Genomic DNA, 26,318 nt, shown 5'->3' with positions numbered 1-26,318 from the left:
CTACTGAGCCAGTATATATGCTATGCGTTGCCTCTTTGCCAAGGCCAAAGCATACTGGGCACGCCTCCTTCTGCCTACTGGGGCAGGCTCAGGTTGTTCCTCCTCAGAGTGATGGCCTTGGCAATGGTGGGGGGCTGTTTGGCCCGGCCCTATGCTGCTCCTGCTGCAGCTGTTTTTGCAGGATCATATTATGTAGCATAGTACATACCATGACTGTTTGGGTACATGTAGTTGGTGAGTACTGCAAGGCTCCACCAGATGTGTCCAGGCACCGGAACCGTGACTTGAGCAGCCCAAACACATGCTCGATTACATTTCATGTTTGTGCGTGTGCCTCATTATGCCGTTCCTGTTCAGGTGTGTGTGCATTTCTGATGGGTGTCATCAGCCACGGCTCAAGTGCATATCCAGCATGCCCCACTAGGTAACCATGAGGGATGTCCCCATTGGCAAATGTCTGGTGCAGCTGTGTCAGATGCCAGATATGGAAATCATGGTAGCTTCCAGTGCAGCCAGCACACACATTCATTATTATGCCCTGGGCATCACACATGACCTGGCAGTTGATGGAGGGGAAACCCTTGCAGTTATAGTAGACCCTACCCCGCTCACCAGCTGGTGCTTTGATGCGTATGTGCATGCAGTCTATTGCACCCACTACCTCTAGGTATTCCGCTATTTGCTGGAAAAGATGTATATTGCTGGCCAATACCTCACGGAAATTGGGGAAATATACATGATCACCAACATGTGCTGACATGGCATTCAGGAATTGGTGCAGTACCCTGGATGCTGATGCCTGTGAAATCCCCATCATATCACCAGTTGGTCTCTGGAAGGTACCTGTTGCTAGTATTCTTAGGCCAGCACATACCTTGGTTTCCACTGGGATGGGTTCCCCTCACTTGGTTCTGTGTGTGAGGCGTGGCCTGCACAGCTCAACAATTTGCTGCTTGAGGTCTCTGTCCACTCTATAGCGCTCCACTATCTCCAGCTCATGTAACCCCTGGTAGGTTACCCTGGGCCTGTACACTCTTCTCCATCTCCTCACTGTGGGTTGCTCAGCAGCATTTGCATTGTCACCACCCTCAGCATGTTGCATATGTCTCCTTATAATAGCAATGGCAGCCCCTAACATTTCTTTGTCTCAGTAAAGCTTTTTCAGTTTTCACTTCTATTAGCTTACTGCAGTGTTGCAGTGTCTCTGAGAAAAACATAGTGGAAAGTTGTTTGCAGAGTTTTAAGTGCTGGACTGGGCTGCCTGTGTAATTGGCTGATTCTGATTGTTTTCACCTGCTAGCTCTGCTACTTCTCCTTGGTTAACTTCCTACTATTTGTTGTGCTTCCTTTTCCCTTTCTGTTTCCACAGGGGGCAGCACCACACAAACCAGCACAAACACGCGCACACAAGCTCACACGCGTGCACACATGCTTACATGGCCTAACACTTGCTGACTCAGGCTTACACGAGCACACCCAGGCGCAAACGCGCATACATGGGTTTCAACAACCTTACACTTGCTTACTCCAGCTTAAACGCGCGCACACAGGCGCACACACACGCACACAGTCTTACTCGGTTTTACAGGTGCGCACATGCGTGCATACACAGTGCAGGCACTTCTACAAGAAACGTTAGTGTTGTCCACGGCATACACCTTCTATTTCTTGCCTTTAGCTGGGGTACCTGTTGACACGCCTCTTCCAGTGATGGGTAACTGACTGCAAACACATGCCACTCTGCTCCAATGAGCTTACATTCTTTCATACATACCCCCCTCATGATGTCACCTATCTTCTACTCTGATACTCCCCTTATCCTACTCTTACACTCCACAGACTTTGCTCATTTGCTATGTGAAATTGGGATTCACTATCCTTACCCTCATTTGCATAAGATTGCCTACTAATGCTTGGTTACATCTCTTAGACTGAGCTTCCCCCCTTAGCAACCTCTACTCAGTAGCCATGTTGTCTTCAGCCTGCCATTCACTTGCATGGCAGATGTATATTTATCATAAAATGCCTATTCTTGGCTTTTATTTTTTTTTTGGGGTGGGGGGGGGGTTACAGTGCAGTACATTTGCGCAATGCTGCACTTCACTTAAACTTTGGAGAGTGAGGTAAAAAAAAAGTTATTATTTTTTTTTTTTTTTGCAATGGGTAGGATTGCCAATAGCTGTATATTTGGCCATTGGAATGCTTCCCCAACTGGATGCATCCTTTATTTGTTGCTGTCACGGCTCCGTTTTGCTATTTGCAGAGCGGTACTCAGTTGACAACCGAGTACATTTCTGCACATAACACTACACTTACTCGGACAGGTTATGGTTTCCTGGATCGCAAATTTACCTAATTTGCATAACTTTCTGCAGCAAATGAGATAATTTTCATATCCTAGCCCTGCCCGTGTAAGAGGAGTTTTAGAAGCTCTCTTGCACACCCCTGCCGGCTGTTCCTGGATCGCTCGGCAGACATGTTGGCTGCTTGGAGTCTTACTCTACTCTTAGACTCCGTGCAAGCCTTCGTGAATCCGGCCCACTGTTTTTACACTTCTAAAATCAATTTGTATGTTTTTGTTACAATTGCTTTTAGAAAATAATTATTTAGTATTTAATAATTGAGGTTTCCACCAGTTGTCTGGAGTAGCCATGGGGCGATGATGGCACTCACATTTGTCAATATAGTTTTGCCAGAATGTAAGGAGTCATCCCTTTATAAGTTAGAGCGTTTTAAGAAAATTATTTTGTATTCACATTTTATTGATGATTTATTTCTTATATGGAATTGAAATTAAAGTGAACTGGAACTGCTTATGCAGGCCTTCCATGAGATTACTTATTTTTTTAAAGTTTATTTTTGTATTTGATTCACAGTCTATTTTTTACCTTGAAATATATGTTTCCAAATTAAACAACAGGTTTAAATTTGCTATTTCTTTTTAGAAAGAAAAAAAAACTTTTGTGAACTCTTACTTAGACTATTTTAGATGCCACTCTTGGCATACTAAGAAATATATAGCCAAGAGTCATTTTCCGAGGTTTAGTAGATTAATTTCAGAAGAGGATGATTTTTTATCTGAACAAATATTAAACATTTTTTTTGCTGGGGAGAGGTTATCCCATTAAAATTATTGAAGACATAATTAGTGAGATACATACAAAACTTTGGTCACATTTTCTACCTATTTTAAAGTCCAGTGTTGCACTTTTTGACAGCAGAGTTAAAAATCTGGTGATTCAAGCAAATGCTTTGTTCTGACCCACTCAGTTGATTCACCAGGTAAAATCAGTATAGTGGAGAATAATTGGAAAATCTTGTAGGGTAACAATGATTTAAAGAACCTAGTATGTGATACTCCACAATTCACTAAGAAAAGTATGTAATACTCCACAATTCACTAAGAAAAGTGGTGTGAAACCAAAAGATATTTTGGAGAAGGCGACAGTCATAAGAAAATATATGTTACAAGGTAGAGGCACTTTTCAATGCCATAGTTGTAAGCAATGAAGGTTTATAGTGGCATCTCTGTTTCTTTAAATCATTAATGTTTCAAAAATGTTTTATGTTAACTATTATTACACGTCGGTCTGTATGTCTTGTACATTTGTACATCATGTTCAGCATTCTCCGTAGGGAAGACAATCAGCAGTTTGGGTGAGAGAACTTATGAATATGTTTTGACAAAAATGAGATTAATGCATTAGATAAGCATGCTATTAATTGTACTTTTTAAAAAAAAAAGATTTTATTTTGTGTCATAAAAGGTGTTTCCAAGGATTTCAGAAGAGGTGATATAAATATGATACTGGCAAATTTCATTAAAAGCTGGGGTTGTTCCAGGTTTAAATGGCCATGTTAATATAAAATGTGAACTTAAGAAAGAAAATAATTTACAGTTTTTTATTCAGTAATATGCAAGTCCCTCTGATGTTTACGTGTATATTTGCATTCCATTGGTTGCTTATTGGTGATGTCATTGGTTTGTTAATGGTCAATGTGTTTTAAAGAAGTATTGTTTGTTAAAGACAAAAGCACCAAAACATCTGAATACCTTGCTATTGTGTGTTTTATTTAGTTTTAGTTTTGTGGCACTTTATTTCCTGTTGGGTTTTATTGATGTTTGTTTTCTTTTTGAGACGTGAATGTAACATGACCTGGCATCCATAGCCACATCCACCATGTCACATCACCTGGTACTGGTAAAAACATTTCTTCCCAGTCTTTGTATCCATTAATGCAGTGACACACTATTCATATCAATCACCTTAGTTCTAAGATTAGTCTGCTTGAATTACTGATAATCTTTTAAAGTTTGTTAATTTTTCTTTCCCCAAATCACTTAACAAAACAAGAATCCAGACAGTGAAAAAACAAGTCTGAAAACTAAATAGATATACTGACTGTCATGAATTAAATCTCTTTTTAATGCTTCATGACCAGACTAAAAGAAAAAAAGTAGACCAAAAGCAGCAACTTGAGAAAGATGGCAGTAATAATCAGGTGACAAAGAGAAAACACACATTTACGTTAAAGATAAAATAATATAGCCATTAACAATTTAAAACTAGTCCCAACAGCTGCTAATGATTACATTCAGGGTGTTTATCTTTGCAGATGTCCCAAGGTCTGTTGATGATGACAGCATAGCCAGAGGCTGAAATTAAATAAAATATATAGAACCAATCTCAACAGCTGTTGAAGATAGCATTCAGTACAGTGTTTCTTGAAGATGTTCCAGATGTCATTAATAAAAATATACTAAATGCTAAGAAGCAAATAACTGTTAATAGCATATGTTGAAATGATCTAAAAACTCTGTGGTTAAATACCATTTACACAGTAATGCTAACAGCATTAATCATGTTATGGTATCAGCCACACCTGCAGTTATTGTTTAGTTACTTTGTTCTATTCAAGCTGATGCTGTTTGAAAGGCGCTCACTCACTGAGCTTTCAGTTTTCTGTAAACTTAATCATGGCACTAAACTTACTGAATAAGTTGTGAGATTAATCCCATTAAATATGAGAAAATTACTTTAGTCGAACAAAGAAATGTAAAAAGTGTTTTTTATTTGGCTGAAAAGATATTTTTCACATTTAATTTTTCTTAAAATCAGCTGTAGAAAACAGCTGTCCAGCTTGCTAGCTGTCATGTATGTGACAGTTAACTAACTGATTAATTGACTGCTAGTAGGCATTAATAAGTTAAGCCCACCAAACGTTTTTCAACTGCCTTGCTTTATTTTCCTGGGGTATCACGTATACTAGTAAACATCGCCCTAAAATCAAACCAATACTCTCTTATTGCCAAGTATTAGCTTCCGTTATCATTAGATATTTAACAATTATGTGAGCACTTTGTGCAGATGCACTTTTTACCAGTTAGCATAAAATCCCTCTGTAAAATTAAACATTGCCAACTTGTTCTGTTTTCCTACTAGGTAACAGTCTATGCTGTGGCTTTATAGATAAATGCCATTACTCTAAAACTCTTAGTAGGGTTTGTCAGACTGTTGACATTCTTACAAACTGCATAAGTTACTCATCATCTTTTTAACATATTCTGTCTTTAAAATCCAACCTACTGTCCAAGGCCCTAGCTGTTCTTCATTTCTGGTCTGCTGTTATCTTCCTTAGTACCAGTATATTCTCTGTACTAACATTCGGGCATCATTAGAATACCTCAAAAAGCATCCTGTCAACAATACTACTCTAATTATTTCCCTATCAAGTGCATCTGAGATTTTCATATTTTTCCTAATAGTTCCAATAAGACTTCATCAGCTGATAACAGTCCAATCCTGTCTAACCTTTGCCTTACTTATTTGCAAACTAACCAAGCTCAAATACTGAAGTCCAGCTGTAAAATGATCAGAATCCTTTCAGTGTTTGCAAAAACAATTAACTATTTACTCAGAAAACTTAAATTCTTCTCAGAGGAGTACATCTGCTGTTAGCAAGGCACCTCATACCAGGCAGTTAGCATTGTATGTTGATGTCTGCTCTCATTAAATCCACACCCTCAGTTAAATCCTAGCTTACACTGCTTGCTCCACTGGAGGCTAACTTTTTTTCTGTCTTGATTTTTATTAACTAATCCCAATTCAACCATCAAATTTTTCACCTTGGGTGAAAAAAATGCTCTTAGCATTAACCAACTCACCTACACAGCTGCTAATTGTATTACTGCGAGAATCCCTCATAATATATTCCAAAATGCACATTCAGCTTTGGTTAAATCTATAACTTAGCCATTCATAATGCTGATACTAAATAAGCAAAGCAGCAACAACACATCTGATCCCTAGTACCTTATATTCACAACTATTGCACACATCTAATAAATACCTTTCTTTCAAAGAATAAAATAAAGAAATAATATCATTGGAAATTCAAAAATACCTCTGGTGGTCCACTGCCATAAACAAACTGTACAACAGAAGACAGAAGCTCTTGAAATCCTATAACAGATCTAAAAACCCCCTTATCAAGGAAAATGTCAACAGCATTGCAAAAAAACTAAAAATGAAAAAAAACACCATCGGGTTCACTAAACTTGAACTTAGAATGGCATCTAAAGCCAAAGATAATTATATAAATTCAGTGCCAACTTCATCCTCGAGACTTCTGCCAGTACCCTAAAATTCCTGAATCTCTTACTCCACCAAGTATCTGTAAAGGATCATTTATGGAAAGTCTTAACCAAGATCTAAAATACTTTGTCCGTGAGATCATACAATATACTCTGTTACTTAATTAACAATGTTAAACATGATGTTTAGACCCATTCCTCAAACTGTGTAACCTAAGTTTATCTGCTGTTGTTCTCCCTAATGAGTAGTGCAGTGCAGTACTGATGTCCCTCCATAAGGAAGGCCTTGTAACTGACCCAGGCAACTACAGAACTATTAGTCTTATAAGATTCATCTGCAAACCCATGAAACATGTTATAACTGACCTCATAAATTGTGATATGAAGAATCTTATTTGACTTTATCCCCAGCAGTTGGGATTTTTTGAAGGGTAGATCCTGTCTACTGAATCTGGTAAACCTGTTCAAAAAGATTATGAAGGCTATAGACAGTGGCCATGTGGTAATCACAGTGTGTTTTGGCCTAGCCAAGGCTAAATGTTTTAAAATGTATCATATGTGTGGTAAGATGGGGAATAACTGACAGAAAGACAGAACCCACACAATGCAAGTTCCAGGTGCCTCTTCAGAAAGTATGAAAGTGATCATCAGTTTCCTTTAAAGCTCTGTGCTGGGGCCTCTCCTTTTTGCACTTTATTTCTCAGATATTCAAGGTGAAAACCAAGATGTTTTGCTGAAAGTATGCAGATTACTGTAAACTGATTGTTGTTGTTAAGCTACCCATGACACCCAAACCTACCAGGATGACCTCTCCCTCATAAACTCTTACTATACTAAAGATGGGATCAAAGTAAATGCTAAAAAGTATAGTATCATCACTTTTTGTGAAATCCGCCCCCCCACTACAAAATGGAAATGTTCTCCTGATCATAAGAATCTGAGCTGATAATTCTCTCTCTTTTTTCACCACCATTTGATAATGGTTGTCTGGAAATCTTTTTATTTAGCACAGTTAACTGTCAAAGGAATATCTTCAGAGTCTAAAGAAATAATCATTCCCTTGTACTAAGCATGAATAAGACCAGTTATTGAGTATAGTGCCCCCATTCGGGATGTCTCACTAAGCAATTAGAAAAACCCCAAAGGTTCCTTCCAAAAGGATAAAAAAACAAAGTCCCAGAGGTGGAAAGCAGTTTCCCTTTATTCAGTGTCTTAAAGCACTTGTGGGGAAATCTCTATCTCAGTTATTATGCCATTAGAGATCCAGATGCCCTGTATAAGACCAGTGGTTTCATCAACACTAGAACGAAGGACCTAAATCTTCACCAACATATAAATAAACACAGGGGAGGGATGGGCTTATATAACTCAATGGCTTTCTAACATCTGGAATAAACTACATGTTAATCACTACAACTTACTATCTTCCTTTAAAAGTAACCTAGGTGACTGGATGAGTTTTTCACAATTTTTTCTCCATGGTAGACTGGTATGGATCTCCTAGAGAAAGGCTATACACCATGAGGGAGGGCAGTGACAAGTTGTTAATAGTCATAACACTCAGTGGCCTTGTAATATCTATGATCTATAAAGCTATATGACAAAATGCCTATAGAACTGCCATAAACATTCTCAAGCACCTACATTTCTTTCCCATTATCTTCCTTTTGTTAAGTCATTATTCAGTTTTTGACAACTGAAATGTTTTTTTTCTCCTTTATCAGTATAGTAGTCTTTTTGAATAATATACCATTAAGCTCTTCATCTGGAATTCTGTTTCTATAATAAATTTCAACCGCGGTTTAACTTTAGAAATCCTTGTGAACACTTCCCATGTTTTCATTTGCAGTTATTAACAATGCTGTTGACTTAAACAATTCAGTGATAGTAGTTTCATCCCATACCATATTCTAAGAACTACTTTATCTTTGTTATAAATCCTTTCTTTCACAATCCAGAGAAATCAGTCTTGCTAAGAAACCTGGGTTCAAGTTTCTTTATTCATTGAAAAAAATGAATGGGGGCTAAAATAGGAAGCAAAAAAAAAAACGTATGCTCACTGTTTACAATGATATGAAACATGCTAACATCAGCAATTCTTTGTGTATTTAACATTACCAGTCAAAGTTCTGACAATTTAACATGGTTATTCTTTACCCACATAATATTCAACTCAAGCAGAATACCCCTATTGCTCTATCAGTGGTTGTACGTTAAAGTCTGTTTTCACACATAACTTGATGGTTCTTCTTAAGTTACAGTGCATGATTCAGATGTTGGACACCAGCATGTTTTGTTTCCAACCTCAGTATTCTTTCATCTCATCTGTTCTTTAACCTCTCTGTCAAGGATGACCAGTACTGACCATACTGCTGACAACAACATGCAGATACTTGTCCTTAAGTCTGTGTGGCAGATGAACACTGTTGCCTTGGGATCTGACCAGCACTAACCACAACCAAACAAGCTTCGTATTGTACAATTGAAGAGTAGTATTATGCATGCTGTCTTCCCAGGAGTGCATCCACTTCATTCTCAACCCAGCAGAAACCAAGTGGGGGAAGGCATTTTTTTTCAGCATCTGGCAAATACTGAGCTCTTTATTACAGCTTTTCTTTTCTCATTGATAAAAGAGTGAGAGCTTGGAAAGAGGTAAGGGGTAGAAATGGAATTATACAGAGAAAGATAAACAGAGTTATTGATAAATGGGGCTTGTCAGTAAAAGTTAGAGTAGAGGAATTCTTGTTATCTCATGGGTTATCTTTGATAATGGTGAAAGTCCTGGTGAGAGAAGTAAGGAGAAGATGCAATAGGTGATGATGAGCTTGTGTGCATCTTTTTACTGATGACTATTGATTTAGGACGGGTCAAGGAAGCATGCCCTATAAGAGCTTTGTAAAGGTGCAATGCAGTCAGGATTATAGATCATAGACCATCTAGGAAAAACAACTTCATTTCACTGTGTATAAGGTAGGGCTAAAAATGAGAATGTAATATCTGAAGAGAAGTAATAGATAAAAATACATGTATTGAGGATATGTAAAATATAAAACATCTATAAAAAGCAGCTGGAAGTTATATGAGGAGCTATAGTTTTATTGACAGGTTAAAGTCTAAAATATTAAAACATGAATAGTAAGTATACCAGAGATGATGACTCTATCAAGTATATTGTTTAAACATTTACAAATTTTAGAAATCTCAGAGTACATGGGGAGAATACAAAAACAGGTCTACAAACTGAGAGAGAGGGACTGATAAGGAAAATATGTTGAAAGGTGGGGTAAATTTAGAGTTGCATTTTATCGCTTATAAAAAGATACAATTCTTGAGAAGGACAATTGGAATTGGTTGGAATAGTGAAGAAAAATGAAGGACGGAAGACTGTATGAGGGGACAGGGAACAATTAGAGACACTAGAAAAGGAAGAAGAAATACCTGAATGGGTTCATGAATGAGAAGTGGGTGTGATGATCAAGAAAATGGGAAGTCACATAAGCCAAATTCACAAGAAAATATATTTGATAATGAAGAGCAAGAGACATAGTAGTAGTAATAAAGAAATGTAGCTGAAGAGAGAAAAGTGATATGGGAACTGGGTTTAATATTAGTAGGGTAGGAAACATTTTCAAAGTGTTTCAATATGTTAAGTATGGATTTGAGAAAAATGAATGGCTATGCATAACCAGATTTTGAGTGCATTAGTAGGATACTGTAAGAAAATGGAGGGATTGATTTACAGAAATGGTTAAAAGGAGGATGCCAGAGTTGAAATTGGAGCTGTCATGACTGGAGACATCTAGTGCAAAGCAGTTATGCTTAAGCAGACAGCAGTTAAAGAGATAGCTGACTTGACAACAAAGTGGAAGATAAGAGAAGAAGTAAATGGAGCAAAAGGGTAGCCGTAGAAAGATATGGAAGTTTGTAGGTGTTGAAAGGACAGTTAAGAGAGATGGGATAAGCATATCAAATTGTTGCATATGTACACTTTTCACTACTGGAAGATTAGAAAAAGGAATGTATGAAGAATGGACATTATGAAGGTATAGTGTGAAAGTTGCAAACATTGCTCATGTTCTAAGAGAGAATAAGCTACAAGTATATGCAGTAAGGTTAGAGGTGAACGAGAGAAGGTTAAGAGTGGGACTTTTGTCTTACGGTTGTAGGGAAGGAAAGAGGGATGGAATTGTAAAGTAAAGATAATGGCAGTGCTGTTGGCAGGATGAGTTGAAAGCTATATCATAGAACTGGAAAAGAGAGTAAACAGAAAAAGTGTTGCTTGTGAATGTGGAGAGCAAAAGATACAAAGAAGATAATATGCAAGTTCTTTAGACAAGAATTGGAGAGGAGAAAATGAAAGACCGAGACCTTGCAGGACTGTACTGAAATGAAGAGTGGTGGATGGAAGAAGGAAAATGCTTTCAAAGGGAGGAGGGATGCAAGAAAACAAATTGTATATGGAGTCATAGTATAACTTTGTGCTGAATAGTCATACTACTATACCAACAGTACATAATGAAAGTGAAATTCTTCAACCTTTGGTCTTTTTTGTTATTGGCTCATGTACTCATGACCTTTGTCAAAAAGATTGTGTCACCAAATTGTTGACTTTATTTTAGTCATTTTTGCCCACTGTAGAAAGGACTGTATCTTTAAAGTGCTTTGACATATACTGAGTATATTTTCAGGCATTACTGATGGGTCAGCTATGTATAAAAGATTCACTCAAAGGCAAAAAAGAATCACTTATCTTGAACTTTAATGAAATCAAAAAGTTATACTGTCACTTTTTGTGCTATAACATTTAAAAATAATAAAAATATTTGTTTTATACAAAAACGCCTATCCTCCTAAAGCGTTGACTTACACTAACAATAATATATATATATATATATATATATATATATATATATATATATATATATATATATATATATATATATTGTTTTGAGATTAGGTTTTTCTTGAAGAAAACTGATATGTACACTTTTAAAGTGAATGATTGCAAAGATTGTCTGTAATGGCCATTCTGATGTTTATTTTACCATTCCTACAGTTGTCAACATCTCTGTATTACTTCCAGCTATTCTTGTCACATTTCCAGGTCAGAACACCTGGATAACTTAGACTTATGCAGCATAATTCTTGAAGTAACAACTTCAAGGGCAACAAAAAAACAGTATTGCACACCTGCATGTCTATCCACACTTGTCAGTAAGGTTTCCAGTGAGAGACAGTATTACTGTTTTTTTTCTAAGAAATTAGTATTATTTTTAGGTCTGAGTTGATAAGAGCCTGCTACTTATATGATTCGGATCCGTACTTGTGTGTCAGCCAGAAAAATTAAAATTTGTGTTTATCATGAACAGAGAGGCCACGTGGCTATATAGACCTTTTTGTGGTATTTAACCATATAGGAACATATCTCTGAAACAATTTGAAAACTTCTGGCAAATGCCTCAGAAATATTTCATGACTGTCAGGTACAGAATGCAGTTAATTGATAACTTCAGAGTAACAACACATTCTATCATCATGTAATATTTGTGACTTCACATGCGTGTACAGGATATGGCAGTTAACAATCCAGCAGCAGAAACTTCCCTATTTAGGAGAAATATAAAATTTTAATGTTTTATGTTATAGCAACTCAATACAGATATATTTTGAATATGTACTGCATTTCTACCCTGAACAAAAGTGATATGCTCACCATTATTGGAAACAGAATACAGATGTAGCATCTCAAACTGTCATAGTCAGTGTTTGAAAAATCCTGCTTGTATTATGCATTTGTAATACCGAAGTAACGCCATGTATCAGTCTCCTTTCAGCAGTTCTTAGTAAGACTTTAATGAAATTATGTTTATGCACTCAGGTACAGAACACACTTAAGACCGACATTCTCCACTTAAAGTTTTAAAGGCAGATTAATACCAAGTTTGACTGCATCATATTGTTGTCATTACTGAGAATTTTGGTGGTAGCATGTTTCCAGTGAAAAATATGTCCATTTGTAGAAGAAATGCATATGATAATTATTTCTAAGAGTATAACCATTAAATACAGGTATACAAAGGACAAACACACTGTTCTCCATTCTGAAGAGAAGTTGTATATTCACAGTCATAAAAACTGAGTGTAATGCAGCATCCCAGACTGTCACTATTAAATGACTATAAAATACTTTATTTGGTACCTGTGTATAAAGAACATAAGCCAGTACCTGTTTGAATGTTCTTAGTACAACTTTCATGCAATTATATTTGGGCACTGAATGGACCTGAGGCTACCATTGTACCCTTAAACATTTAAATGAGCTCAGTGCTGAATTTGATCACACTACTTTGCCATGGTCATTACAGGAAGCTTTTGTGGTAACATATACTTTTTGATCTGATTACCTATTCATTGTCTGTAATACTTTCAGCACTGGCTAAGGGACAGCCAATGGATGAGATGTCATCTAGGCAGCCATGAAGGGTGGATACTTAATTTCACCTGACATAAGTGCAGGATCCTATGTCAGCCTCATATGTGTGGCTTCCCACAGTGCCACCTCTTTGCACATGTGCATCTGCCTAGAATCTCAACCAGACTGCTGTATGTAGTGTCTCCACTAGTAGCCAGTCATATAGTGGGCTGGATCTTCATCCATCAGGTTGGGCAAACAGTCATTGGCTGCTCACCTCTACCCACACTTGATGAGTCTGCATTGCCATAGTAGTTAATACATCCTGGGGTGATATGTAATCTCATGGCATTACTCACCTGCACTATGTATTGGCTGCAGACAAAAGGTTCACTTTTTGAGAAATGTATATTCTTTTACTTGTTATGAAATAATGCCTCAGTACTGATACATTGCTGACATGCTGTATTCTCCAGACTGAAGTGAAGTGATATGCTTGCCTAAATGAAGTTGACTGCAGTAGGCAAGACTGTAATAATGAAATGACAGTGAAAAGACGAAATGGCTGTGTTTGTTTCTGTAAGAAGCAATATCTCAGTCTCCTGCTGACAGTCCTTTGTAACATCTATACTGAATTTTAGAACCATTGTCTAAAGCACCACAATGTAAAATACAAACCACAGATGACCAGTAGCTAGGGTTTTATTGCACTCTGGCATCTCAGCAAACTGTCTTCAAGGAGTAAAATACACATACAAATACCTGCCTACATATATATATATATACAAATTCAGTTGTAGCTAATTACATCCAATTATGCAATAATTGACACCAATTACTCAATAAAAATTGTCCATTTACATTTTTGGTTCAGCCCATTTGGGAATAAGGTATTGGATTTTAAAATATACAATGACTGTTTATATAATAAAATATTTTTAATATCTCCAATTCTATATTAGTTACATTTCACCTTTTCTAATATAGTAGCTTGTAACCCTGTTAACTCTCCTCCATGCATTTTATGAAAGTGTTCTGCCACTGAGCATTCTTTTTTATTTTTTTAAAATGTCCCTGACATGTTCCCTTAGTATTATTTTGAAGGACCTGTTACGTTGCCCCGCATAAACATTCTTGGATGGACATTTGAGGGCATAAACTATGCCCTCACTTTCACAAGTATAGCTCCCTTTTACATTAAAACTTAAGCCATTAATATTCTTAAAATTCAAAACCACATAATCACACACTTTACATCTCCCACATGGCTTAGTACCATACTCAATGGGACTTTGTGTAAAATCTATAGAAGGACTAACAAAACTACTCCTAACAATGAAATTCCTTATATTTCTACCTACTCTATAGGATATTTTGGGTTTCTTTTTAACCCATTGGGAAAAATCTCTCAGAGAACTAATAAATTCCCAATAATGTTTAACCCATTCAACTGTTTTTGAGCTCAGACAACTATATGTTGTAACAAAATTATTTAATTTTAATTATTTAATTATTATTTACTATTTATTTAATTATTAAATTATTATAAAGTCATTATCTGGTCTGGCAGAATTAATATTTCCTGTTCATTATTGAAGCCCCCTCCTCACCCTGATCTCTGATATATATATATATATATATATATATATATATATATATATATATATGTAGGATCACTATGAAATCCTGAATGCACAGAATCTCGATGACCAGAATCTCGAGACGAGAATCTCGAACGCTGGCAATATGGAAAATACACATTCCCAAAGCTCGTAATCCCGAATTAAGACATCCACAAAGCAAAACACATAGGAAATAATCCATAACAGTCCCCTGATATAAAAGGAGTGCTATACTGTCACTTATTTCACACATCCACAAAGCATAATCCATAAGAAATACGTCTGACAGGCCCCTGCTATAACATGGTTGCTGAAAATGTGATATTGCAACGCTGTTGTAGTATTACTTACAGGAGTCACAGGATGTTTAAGATGTTTTAATGAGCACTTGCAATGTGAATGGGTTTTTCAAATTAGGGATCTTCACTTATGAATGGGATTACGTTTGCCACAGTAGAAAGTGTGTTTATCAAACATGGGGCATAGTCATGTAATGCCTACTTCCAGATGTCTCAAGTTCTCTATATGCTGTGAAATGCTGGATTTATGTGCTTACTACTGCTGGTGTTACATATGGTGAAAACTGCAAGTCTGGTGTGCCTTTATGGTTCACTTTACACGTTTTGGTGTCTGGGTTGCGGAATTTCATTGGCAGCAACAGTATTTCTTAAGGTTTCTATGGTGGTGTTGGAAAGGTACTGATTTTCGGTATTTCGGATGGTCGGTATTATGAGATTCGGGATTGTGAACATTCGGTATTACCGGCATTCGAAATATATATGTGTGTGTATGTATATATATATATATATATATATATAGGGTCTATGTTAAATGTTCGAACATCCAAAATGTCGAACATTACATGGTTGGGACCAAATGTTCGACATTTGGATGTTCGAACATCAAATAAAAAAAAATTAAAAACAGAAAAAAACACTTTAACAGTGTAGGCAGGCCCCCCCCTTCACCCCCCCCACACCCCCTACTTAAATATACCAACTATGAGACCGCACTTCAGTACAGAAAAGGGAAATTCTCCCTATCTGCACCGTATGGTGCCACTGAAAGTCTATGTTTGAGAACTCAAAATTTCGAATGTTTGGTCTCGACCATGTAATGTTTGAAATTTTGAGCGTCCGAAGATTTGACAGCTACCCTATATATATATATATATATATATATATATATATATATATATGTGTGTGTGTGTGTGTATGTATATGTATATGTATATATATATATATATATATATATATATATATATATATATATATATATGGGTCTAGGACTATTCACTGAAACACATTTGACTGTGCACAATTCACTGAAAGCTCAATTCACTGAAAACACAATTCACTGAAACACATTTCACTGAAAGTTATATACGCCCTTTTCCCCACTGTAGTGTGACCCTGGAGTTAGTATATATTGTAAGGGCGGGGTGTGTGGGGCGTAGCCCCCACCTATTTTAAATATTTTGAACTATATACATGGATACTTGCAATTCCAATAAATTACTCCTTTCTGAACATAATATATATCCAAACTATGTGGTGGGCGGTGCCCCCCACACCCCCCTTACTATATATACTAACTCCAGGGTCGCACTACATTGGGGAAAAGCCCATATATAACTTTCAGTGAAATGTGTTTCAGTGAATTGTGTTTTCAGTGAATTGAGCTTTCTGTGAATTATGCACAGTCAAATGTGTTTCAGTGAATAGTCCTAGACCCATATATATATATATATATATATATATATATATATATATATATATATATATATATATAAATATCTGTGTGTGTGTGTGTGCGTGCATGCTTGCTTACTTGGATTGTTGCTGCGAACAGTGTGCACCATTCACATTACTCATTGATGCATCTGATGTTCAGAGAGGAGCTTTTTAAATGATCCTGCAAGAAAAACTTCCCAGAAGATTGGAGTACCTCCTCCCTCATGTCATCTGTAGTGAAAAAACTGGAGATCATTGGGTAAGCACCAACTGTCACTGGTTACCTTATATAACAACAGCCTTTATGAGGTGAAGAGAAGTAAAATATCTTACTACTGGGTTTCAGATTTACTCTGTTTTAATTTTAGGTTACTTATTTCATCTGTACAGTAAATGTACTAAAAATAATTATAAATAAAGCAGGTAAATTGATTTAGAAATCATTATTTTAAATGGGAAAGCAACATGTTGGCATTCAAAGTTCCAGGCACTTTTCTTGCTGATGAGATAACTTGGCACTGATCTAAAAGGAGGAGTTGATTCTGAGTAAAATAAACAAACTAGCTGATTTGTAAAACAATTTATTTCAGCAGAAAATAATCTAAGCCACAAGAATACAAAGGATGCTTATTAAAAGGAATGGCTGAATGAACCCTAATTTGTAGGTTAAGTATATCTGTAGCTTTAGTGCAGTACACTGTGTGTGCTGATATTATTTACAGTGTTTACTTAATATGACATTTGTTTAATTAATGTTTTTATTCTACTGATAGAGTTGACTTAAAACTTGGTGTTTAGACCCCTTATTAGTCACAGTACCTTACAGTTCAGTTTTACCTATCTCAGTTGTGTAAGCTGCCATTGTAATATATTATGATTACTTCGCAGGTGAATGTCAGTGCCATCAATTGTGCTAGGCATCTTTAGTGTGTGAATAAATGTAAGAAAGATGCATTTTCTAAGCTTAGACTCCACTTGGAAATCTAATGTATTTACCGGTTTAAGGTAACATTGGAAGTGGCAACGATGGTCTTCACTAAAGAAGAGCAATTGTTTTTAAATTGTTTCCAATAATGTATCTGTTGATTCATTGCAGCTCACAGAACAGCCCTGAACCCTACAGCTATCAGGTAAGATATTCATTGTCTGATCACAATGTTTTTTCTTATAATTCCCTCAGGCAGTACTGTATCCCACATAGTGAAAGGAAATGCTAGAAGCAGCTCTACATCTAATAAGGCACCTACCAGAATGACTGTCATAATTTTGCTCGAGTCATTTCGCACTGTGCAGAACCTTGTGCTTTGATGACAGTGTCTCTAGCTCTCATTAATAATAATCACAACATTATGCTTACAAACAATTTTGTTTCTTAACGGTTGTGATCCTCATGCAGTATCATTTAGGCTTGTACTCATAGTGCTGTATGGCTGTGAGGTAAAGGTTACTGTGGTGATACCGTCTTTGAGACAGCTCTGCAGGGCAGTGCCATTTGATGCACATATTGACATTAAAAAGGTCAAACTAGGAAAGTACTAGATAGCTGTAAGGATTATTAGCAGTAAGACATTATACTTTCCTGCATACTATGGACATTGAATAATGAAAATGCTTCCACACCAGCTACATTATTTAATAGTAAGAACTTCATCTACCCCTCACATGCTCATGCATTGATTACTGTGTTACTGTGACAGCAAACTTAATCTAAGCCAATAACACAAACCTTCACTCAAAACCCATAACTTACTGTCCTGTATTCTGTCATTTTGTCATGTTTATTGGTTTGTGTTTACTAATACATATCTTCAATTGCAGTTTGTCCTAAATTGGCATCATAATGTAACATATACAGCTGTACATGGTTTGCTTGTACTATAGTTTAGCTCTTTTGATTAAACTTCTTCTTGTAGTTGAAAATCACGGACAGAACTCAGGCACTCCTACTATGTACAAAGAGAGCATCTGGGAAACAGAAAAAAAAAAAAAAAAAAAATTAAGCTTGTTTCCTGCCTTTCCTGTTAAGTGGTATAGACTATTTGTAGGCTTCTGAGCCCCCAAGCCCTTCTGTGTTGGAGGGAAGCCTTCTAGCTTAGTTTTTTTCCTTATAACTAGCCAGTTTTCTAGTTTCAGCACTCAAATCTGTTTCTTTGATCTCAGCACTTGTTCAGAAAAAAAAAAAAAAAAATTTCATCTGCTTTTACTGTACTTGTGTTTCTACCTACTTTTTTACTTTTGCATCATCTTAAAAGTACTCAATTGTATTTATTACTGCTTGGTGTAACTCATTCTAAGCCTTTTGGTTTAAACACTTGGGCTTCGGACCAGTTGTTTTGCACTGAGAGGGTTTGTGGTCTGCACTGTAGTGGCAGAACAGGTAGCTTACGTCCTTCTAGGTTGGGAACTGCTGATTGAGGGCTCAGTGTCTGTTATTCTAAAAGTGTATTAATTCTGGTTTAAGCACTTGGGCTTTCAGGCCAGTTATTTTACATTAAGAGGGTTTGTGGTCTGCACTCTTGTGGGAGGAGAGGCTGGATTCTGCCCTTCTGAGCTGGGAATTTCTGGTTGAAGGCTTATAGTGCATGCATATCTGAACTGCTTCTTACTGAAATTGGTGCGCCTTGTTTGCTGTGGCATAGACTGGATTCGGGCCTGCTGGATCTAGCTTTGTTTGTGTAACTTGAGCACTAATCCAGGCATTCTCTAAAGTATTCAATTGTATTTATTACTGCTTGGTAGTAACTTGATTAAAATGCAGCTATCATTCTAAGTCTTTTGGATTAAGCACTTGGGCTTCAGACCAGTTGTTTTACATTAGAAAGGTTTGTGGCATGCACTGTGGTGGCAGGACAGGTAGCTTTCATCCTTCTAAGTTGGGAACTGCTGATTGAGAGCCCAGTGTCTAGTGTATTAGTTCTGGTTTAAGCACTTGGGCTTCAGGCCAGTTATTTTACATTAAGAAGGTTTGTGGTCTGCACTCTTGTGGGAGAAGAGGCTGGACTCTGCCCTTCTGAGCTGGGAATTTCTGGTTAAAGGTTTATAGTGCCTGAATATTTGAACTGTATCTTACTGAATATTGGTACACCTTGTTTGCTGTAGCATAGACTAGATCCAGGCCTGCTGAATCTAGCTTTGTTTATATGCTTGTTGTTTGTTTGCTTGTTATTTCCCTGGAAAGCTAATTCCACCTAATACGCAGCTTCTCAGCGCTTCTGTGGATCACTAGTGATATCTGCATTGCTTACTGTACTTATTTCCTTGTTTCACTTGAAAGAAAGTTGCTGTTTGTCGTTTTTGCATCTAAGTTACCTGTAACACATTGCACTTAAGTTACCTGGCACTTGCTCACTAAAGCAATTATATAAGTCAACACTAAAAATTAAAAGCACTACACCCTCACTCCCCAGTGTCCCTGGTTTTCAATTATTAAGGAATTCCCAATATTATTCTAGCATGTCCAAAGGTCAGTTGTCAATCTCCTCTCCGGTCCAGCTGGTGAATCTGGGAATCTTGAGGCAATGTTACAACTGCCTCATGTACACAGACAACCCTCTCCTCCTCCTAACAAATTCCAACACATGTGAGAGATGCAACCATATAGCCAAACTGGAGGCTAAGCTCTCTCAACTCAGTACTGGCATAACCAGTCAGGAGGAGAAGGAAACCACACTCACTACAATTCCAGTCTCACATAGACCTACCACGACAGCAAACCAAACACATAATCACACAAAAACATACTCGGAGGCTCTAAATAAAGATCTGCCGAAGCAGCAGAGACCTCCAAAGCAGACACCCAAGCAGCCGCTACCCCAAAACAAAACACGTGCAACACATATCTCACAAAGCCAGTGTGCCAAACAGTCACAGCCCTTAAGACTAAACAACACACCTGATACACTTGTAATAGTTGACTCTATCGTCAGGCACACTGACGTAATGCTCACCAGGCTGAACAAGGAGAGGGTCACGGTGAACAGCCTGTCGGGCGCTAGGATCCGCCACATTGTCCATGCTGGTGTGAATGACCTGAGACATACCTCCCTGGACTACATGAAAAGAGACATAAAGGAGCTCTCTGAGCATGTAGCCCAGGCCGGTATGACCCTGACCTTGAGTAGCATCTTACCCTCACCAAGAATGATGCCACAATATGAAGACAAGATGATCAATTTCAACAGTTGGCTTAAGTACTGGTGTCATTCAAAGGGGATCCAATGCCTGTCAGCTTGGGATGATATGCTCGACAAGCCACGATGCTTCACTAGGGACGGCTTGCACCTGTCACCCCTGGGCTTTCGGATATTGGCAAAGGCTCTTGCTACCCCCATAGTGCCTTTTTTAGGCAAGGCTCAAAAGACAATCCCACCTCCATAGGTATCACAAGGGATAAGAAACTAAGAGTAATGCTACTCAACGCCAGAAGTCTAAACCTCAAGATGCATGCACTCGAAACTCTCCTTAGCATGGAGAACATCGATATCTGTGCAGTAACAGGAACCTGGTTCAGGGCTTCCGAGAGCACCCCAGCACTATCAGGTTATACCTCATACCATGCTTTTCGGCCCCAAAACTTGGACCAAACCACAAAAAGAGGGGGAGTATCGATATTCATCAAAGATACCCACACCTCCAGGTTGGTGGCAAAGCACGAAGCATCAGAGACTATCCATGTGCAACTAACAGTGGGTAAAACTGCCTTCCAGTGTATAGCCTGCTACAGACCACCCTCCCAAACCCAGGAACCCCACTCGGCCTTCCTGAGAACACTGGAAAATATGAAGGTCTCTCCAAACACCATTATATTGGGCGACTTCAACTACCCAAACATAGACTGGGAGCATTACTCTAGCACCAACACCCTAGCCCAAAGGTTCCTAGAATTTATAAACTCAAATGCTATGGAACAACTTGTTACCACTCCTACAAGAGGGGAAAACATACTGGACCTGATCATCACCAACATGGGGACTCTGTGCTCCAGACCAGAAGTGTATCCCTCACTGGTAAGATCAGACCATAAACTAATCTCACTGGATATTCACATCCCGACCCCACCCCCTGCCCAGAAAACCACAGTGAAAAACTTCTCTAAAGCAAATTTCACACTCCTCAAAACTGAGGTGGAATCCTTCAAAGCCCCCGGGCCTGTGGAAAATACGGCCCAGACCACAGAATCCTTTATAAACGCATTCTATGAACACCTTCAGGAATGCATGGATCATGAGATCCCAAATAAAACCAAGACCCAGTCCTCCAAAGGCAGACGTCCTGTCTGGTGGACCCCAGCCATAAACAAACTATACAATAGAAGGAGGAAGCTACTAAATGATAGAGCAAAATCCCAAAAAGGGAAGGCATCACTGATCAGTATTAGCAAAAACTACGGGCACACATAAAATTGTCTAAGGCCAGCTTCGAGAGAAAAATTGCACAGGACACTAAGGATAATCACAAGGCTTTCTTTAGTTATGTTAGGAACCTGGGTGGTAATTCCCAGATATGCTCAGAATTAGTCCAAAATGACAAAAAATACACCGACCCCACAGACATTGCCAACATCCTAGCTGACAGGTTCAGCGCAAACTCCCCTCCTCACCAGAAGGGCAAATATCTATCCCAGCAGAGTGCTGCCCCCCTGACATCTCAGATGCTCAAGTAAGAGCCGCCCTCTCCAAAGCAAAAAACACAGCATCAATGGGACCAGATGGTGTCCCGGGCTGCATCCTACATGAACTCCAAGAAGAGCTAAACCCAAACATAAAACTACTGTTCAATCTCAGCCTTACTACAGGATATGTACCCAAAGAGTGGCGTACAGCAACAGTGGTCCCTCTCCATAAAGGTGGTGCCTCAATGGATCCTGGAAACTTTCACCCCATAAGCCTGACTAGCTTGGTCTGCAAAGCTATGGAAAGGATCATCATGGACCTCATAAATAAAGATATTGGGGACCTACAAACACTGGATCCTACCCAGTTCAGCTTTGTTAAGGGCAGATCCTGCCTCTTAAACCTGGTTGATTTCTTTGAAACAGTCACCAAGGCCATTGACGAGGGGAAGGTGGTCCACACAGCCTACCTGGACCTCACAAAAGCCTTCGATACAATACCCCACTTGGGCATTATAGATAAGCTCACCAGCTTAAATATAAACCCCTATATCACTAGATGGATTGCAAACTGGCTCAAGGACAGAACCCACATGGTTAGAATTGCTGGAGCCATGTCAGACTCCAAACCAGTTACAAGTGGCGTCCCACAAGTCTCAGTCCTGGGACCTCTCTTGTTCGGTATATATTTCTCGGAGGTACAGGCCAACACGGAAGGACTGTGGCTGACCAAGTTCGCAGATGACTGCAAACTGGGCGCCATAATCGACTCTCCAGCCGACACAAGCATCCTCCAAAAGGGCCTCATAGAAACAGACAACTGGTGCCAGAGCCATGGCCTCAAGCTAAATGCCAAAAATAGTATAGTCATCCCCTTTGGCAAATCAAAGTGCCCACAAATTACCACATAGGTGGTAATCTATTAAGTACAGAAGAAGTAATTAGGGACCTGGGGACCCAAGTTGATAGCAATCTCTCATTTGACAACCACGTGGCCAAAGTGGTTAGAAAAACATTTTATATAGCCCACCTAATCATGAAGGGATTCACATCTAGATCAGGGGAGGTCATCGTGCCTCTTTACTCATCCCTCATCAGGCCCATAATTGAGTACAATGCCCCTTTTGGGATGTACCTTACCAGACACCTGCAGCAACTGGAAAGACCCCAAAAGTACCTCACCAAGAGAATCAAAGGGCTCAAACAGATGCCATATGCTGCCCAGTTAAAGAAACTCCAGCTCTACTCAGTGGCATACCGCCTGTTCAGAGGCGATCTGTGCCTGACGTATAAAGCCATGTCCAACCCGGAATTAATGGACATGCTGCACCTCAGAAAATCCAAATCCCATCGAGCTACGCACTTGAGAGACTTGAACCTCAGCAGTGAAATAAATAGGACATGCTGGAGGGACAGATTCATAACCCAAAGGCTCCCTTCACTCTGGAATAAAATCCCAGTCCAGGTTAGGCAGAGTCCCTCATTGACTCTGTTCAAGTGGAATCTTGATGAGTGGATGGGAGATCATAGGTTTACCCCGGGTATCACTTCTGTCTCACTGTTAGACAGAGGCACAGTATACTAACCTCGAAAAAGGGCATAGCAAAATAAATTTAACATAGCCTAGTATGAACCTATGAACCTGTGCATGGTCTGCTGAGATTAGTGCTCTTCCCTAGTCAACAAAAAATAATTAAGCAGTTTTGGAAGTTGTGTGTCTAAATCTTGCTTAGTAAAAAAAATAAATTGGTAACAGAAATGTTGGGCTCTTTTGGTTTGCCTTTTACCTTACTTGCAGTTTGATTTCCATGTCTCGTTTACCTGTTCAAAACAGGATACAGTGGTCTCATTTCTCTTATCAGTTTCATTTAACCACATCCCATCCTAAAATGTTAACCTGCTTTAGACTTGAGCTTTCTGCTAGTGCTTTCCTTTGAAGCTTCATTTCTGCCTGCTACACAAATATTTTAAACTCATTACTTGCCCAAAATAATGGTGACTTCATGAAATGGTGTGTGGTACACTGGGGTACCAAGCAGAGGTTTGAGATGAGTGATCAATACTCCAAAGTGCAACACAAAAGTGTGATTGGTGCAGTATGCATAGTAGCATTGAGGTTATTGTATATCAGAGAATTTATCTTAATTTGAGCCTGGAGTTATAAGTAATGAGGGTATGAGTTACAAGCCCCCCCTTGCAAAAAATGTTTTATTTGTTTGTATTTCATACAGAATAAATTGTTTTAGTGAACATAATTCTCTCACTCTTGTGTCAGACCTGTGCTGTGGACACCAGTGTATTATGGGGGTAGCTGTAACAATTTAAGCCTCAGACATCAGTTTACTGTTTTTTCATGACTACACTTTTTATTTAGAAAAAAATATCTTTGAATACAGAAACATTATTTTGCTGTTGTAGTTGGTGTCTGTCAGTAATATATCTAATCTAGCAGTACACCAAAGAGAGCTAATACAGCCTTCCTGTGAGATGTAATTGTTAAAGTGGGGTTGATTCCACATAGCCTGCCCTTGCGTGCTTTGTGATATGAACACTTCACTTAACCCTAATCAGTGGTCTAATATCTCTGCTGGAAGTAATGGTTGCTATAAAGGGTCTTGTGACAAGCCTGTCTACCCACTTGTCAAATAAATAATTACTATATAAATGAAATGATGCCTAATGGGTCTTGCCCTTTTAAAAACGAGATAAAATGTTGTAAAGCAGTCATTCTTTGTTTGACCTTAGTAGGGCTAATTGTTGCATGCCAGTTACATGTGCTACATGCACTCCTGTCATATGTCCTGTGTTTGCAGGGTTCTTTAATATGCACTGTATTGTGTAAACAAAAAAGGCAGGGTAAGCCATTAATTCTGCTTTAATCTGGTTTTATTTGTAAATCAAGGTTGAATCCAGACTTTTGTGGTAAGCATATTTGTTTGAGCACATTTTTTAAAGAATTGCAGGGTACAGAGTGTGCCAAGAAATCACATAAATGCTGAGCAGTTTAAATATAGAGTAATGGCTGATTGCTGTGCTCATTTTTTTTGTGACTTCATTTTTATTTCCTCATATTAAAATGGTAAACAGAAAAAAGGTTCTTTAGAATCATAAACAGCAAGCTGACAGAAGATCTTGTAATAACATTTATTGTATTGTTATACCATTTAGTATCAAATGAGAAAAGTACACACTGTATTTTCTGTCTTCCATAGTACAGCTGTATTATATAGCCATTAAACGTTTTAGACTGTTTCATTAGATGTGTAAGATAACATACTATGACAGATGAGCTACTGTACCAGAGTACATTAAAAGAGAGATATGAAAACAGATAATTTTGCTTTTATACAGCTACAGAGTTTTTACAGTGTTGGCTACATTGAGTTAACTACCACCCATGCTATCTGTCTCATTTGGAAACAAGCTGAGCTTATACCAATGTTGAGCTAGCTAAATATTACAGAACTACTACTACATTGCAGCTTTGCCTAATGTAGTGTATTGTTACCTGAAGTTTTCTTTCTTTTTCAGTCACAGTTTATACACAGTATGCAGTCAGTTCCACACAGGCTTCCTGTAAACCATGGACATGCAAGGTAAGCTACTTAATTCAATATACTAAATAAGCAAATGTTAAGCAAGGGGAATATCTTCACGTCATGGTGAACATCTTGTGAAAATCAGCGGAATAATATTTAGTGTAATTATTTGTTGGTAATAGCTCAAACTTAGCATGTTATGGATTTAATCATATGCAGGATCAGGACTGCAATGATACCCAAGTCAATACTGGTTGAACCTCCTGCATCAAAATTACTACTACTTGGGAATAGAATGATTGGTAACTCATGGAATGTGGGGCAACATTAACATGTATGACAAGATCAGAGCTAGTTTTATATCTGTTACTACTACAGATCCCTTTCCTCTGGGTGCATTCTCCATTTGTTTTGGAATTGTGGAGTGTTAGAAAGGAAGCCTAGTGAATGTAAGGTGTGAGCAGTGTTAGTTGGCTGGGAGTATTTTGTGACTCACAATTTAATGATTCCTTTGTGAGTGTCATTCTGGATACCTTAAAGGATTTATCTCACAAACTGCAAAGTTGTGGCACTGATGGTAAGTTGTATCCACTGTACCAGTTACATGACATGCAGCTAGATATACTATTTGTCTTAGTAGTAGTAGTAGTTATCCCTGGGCCAGATTTAGGGCCTGAACTAACCTTTTTCTTAAGTTTGATTATAATCTTAATATTTACCTTAGTTTTCCACAGCTGGATTTGCATACTGTGAAATTTTGTATTAAATAGAAAATGTGGTAATTTAGATGCTTGCTTTAGAGTTCT

At 38.1% G+C, this 26,318-nt stretch overlaps 1 protein-coding gene across 1 annotated transcript in view; it reads left to right on the top strand.

The window, feature by feature from the left end:
• LOC122796516 (band 4.1-like protein 4B) overlaps positions 1–26,318 on the top strand; it is a 2,320,263-nt gene that overhangs the window by 2,217,291 nt on the left and 76,654 nt on the right. The window contains exons 14-15 of the mRNA XM_044065074.1: positions 17,459–17,492; positions 25,505–25,569. Of these exons, the coding sequence (XP_043921009.1) occupies positions 17,459–17,492; positions 25,505–25,569 (99 nt within the window). The remainder of the gene's footprint in view (positions 1–17,458; positions 17,493–25,504; positions 25,570–26,318) is intronic.

Source organism: Protopterus annectens, chromosome 3.part0, assembly GCF_019279795.1.
Source record: "Protopterus annectens isolate FY-2018-M chromosome 3.part0, PAN1.0, whole genome shotgun sequence".
NCBI lineage: Eukaryota > Metazoa > Chordata > Ceratodontiformes > Protopteridae > Protopterus > Protopterus annectens.
The sequence above is the reverse complement of the archived record's forward strand: the minus strand, read 5'-3'. Positions and strand labels throughout refer to the sequence as shown.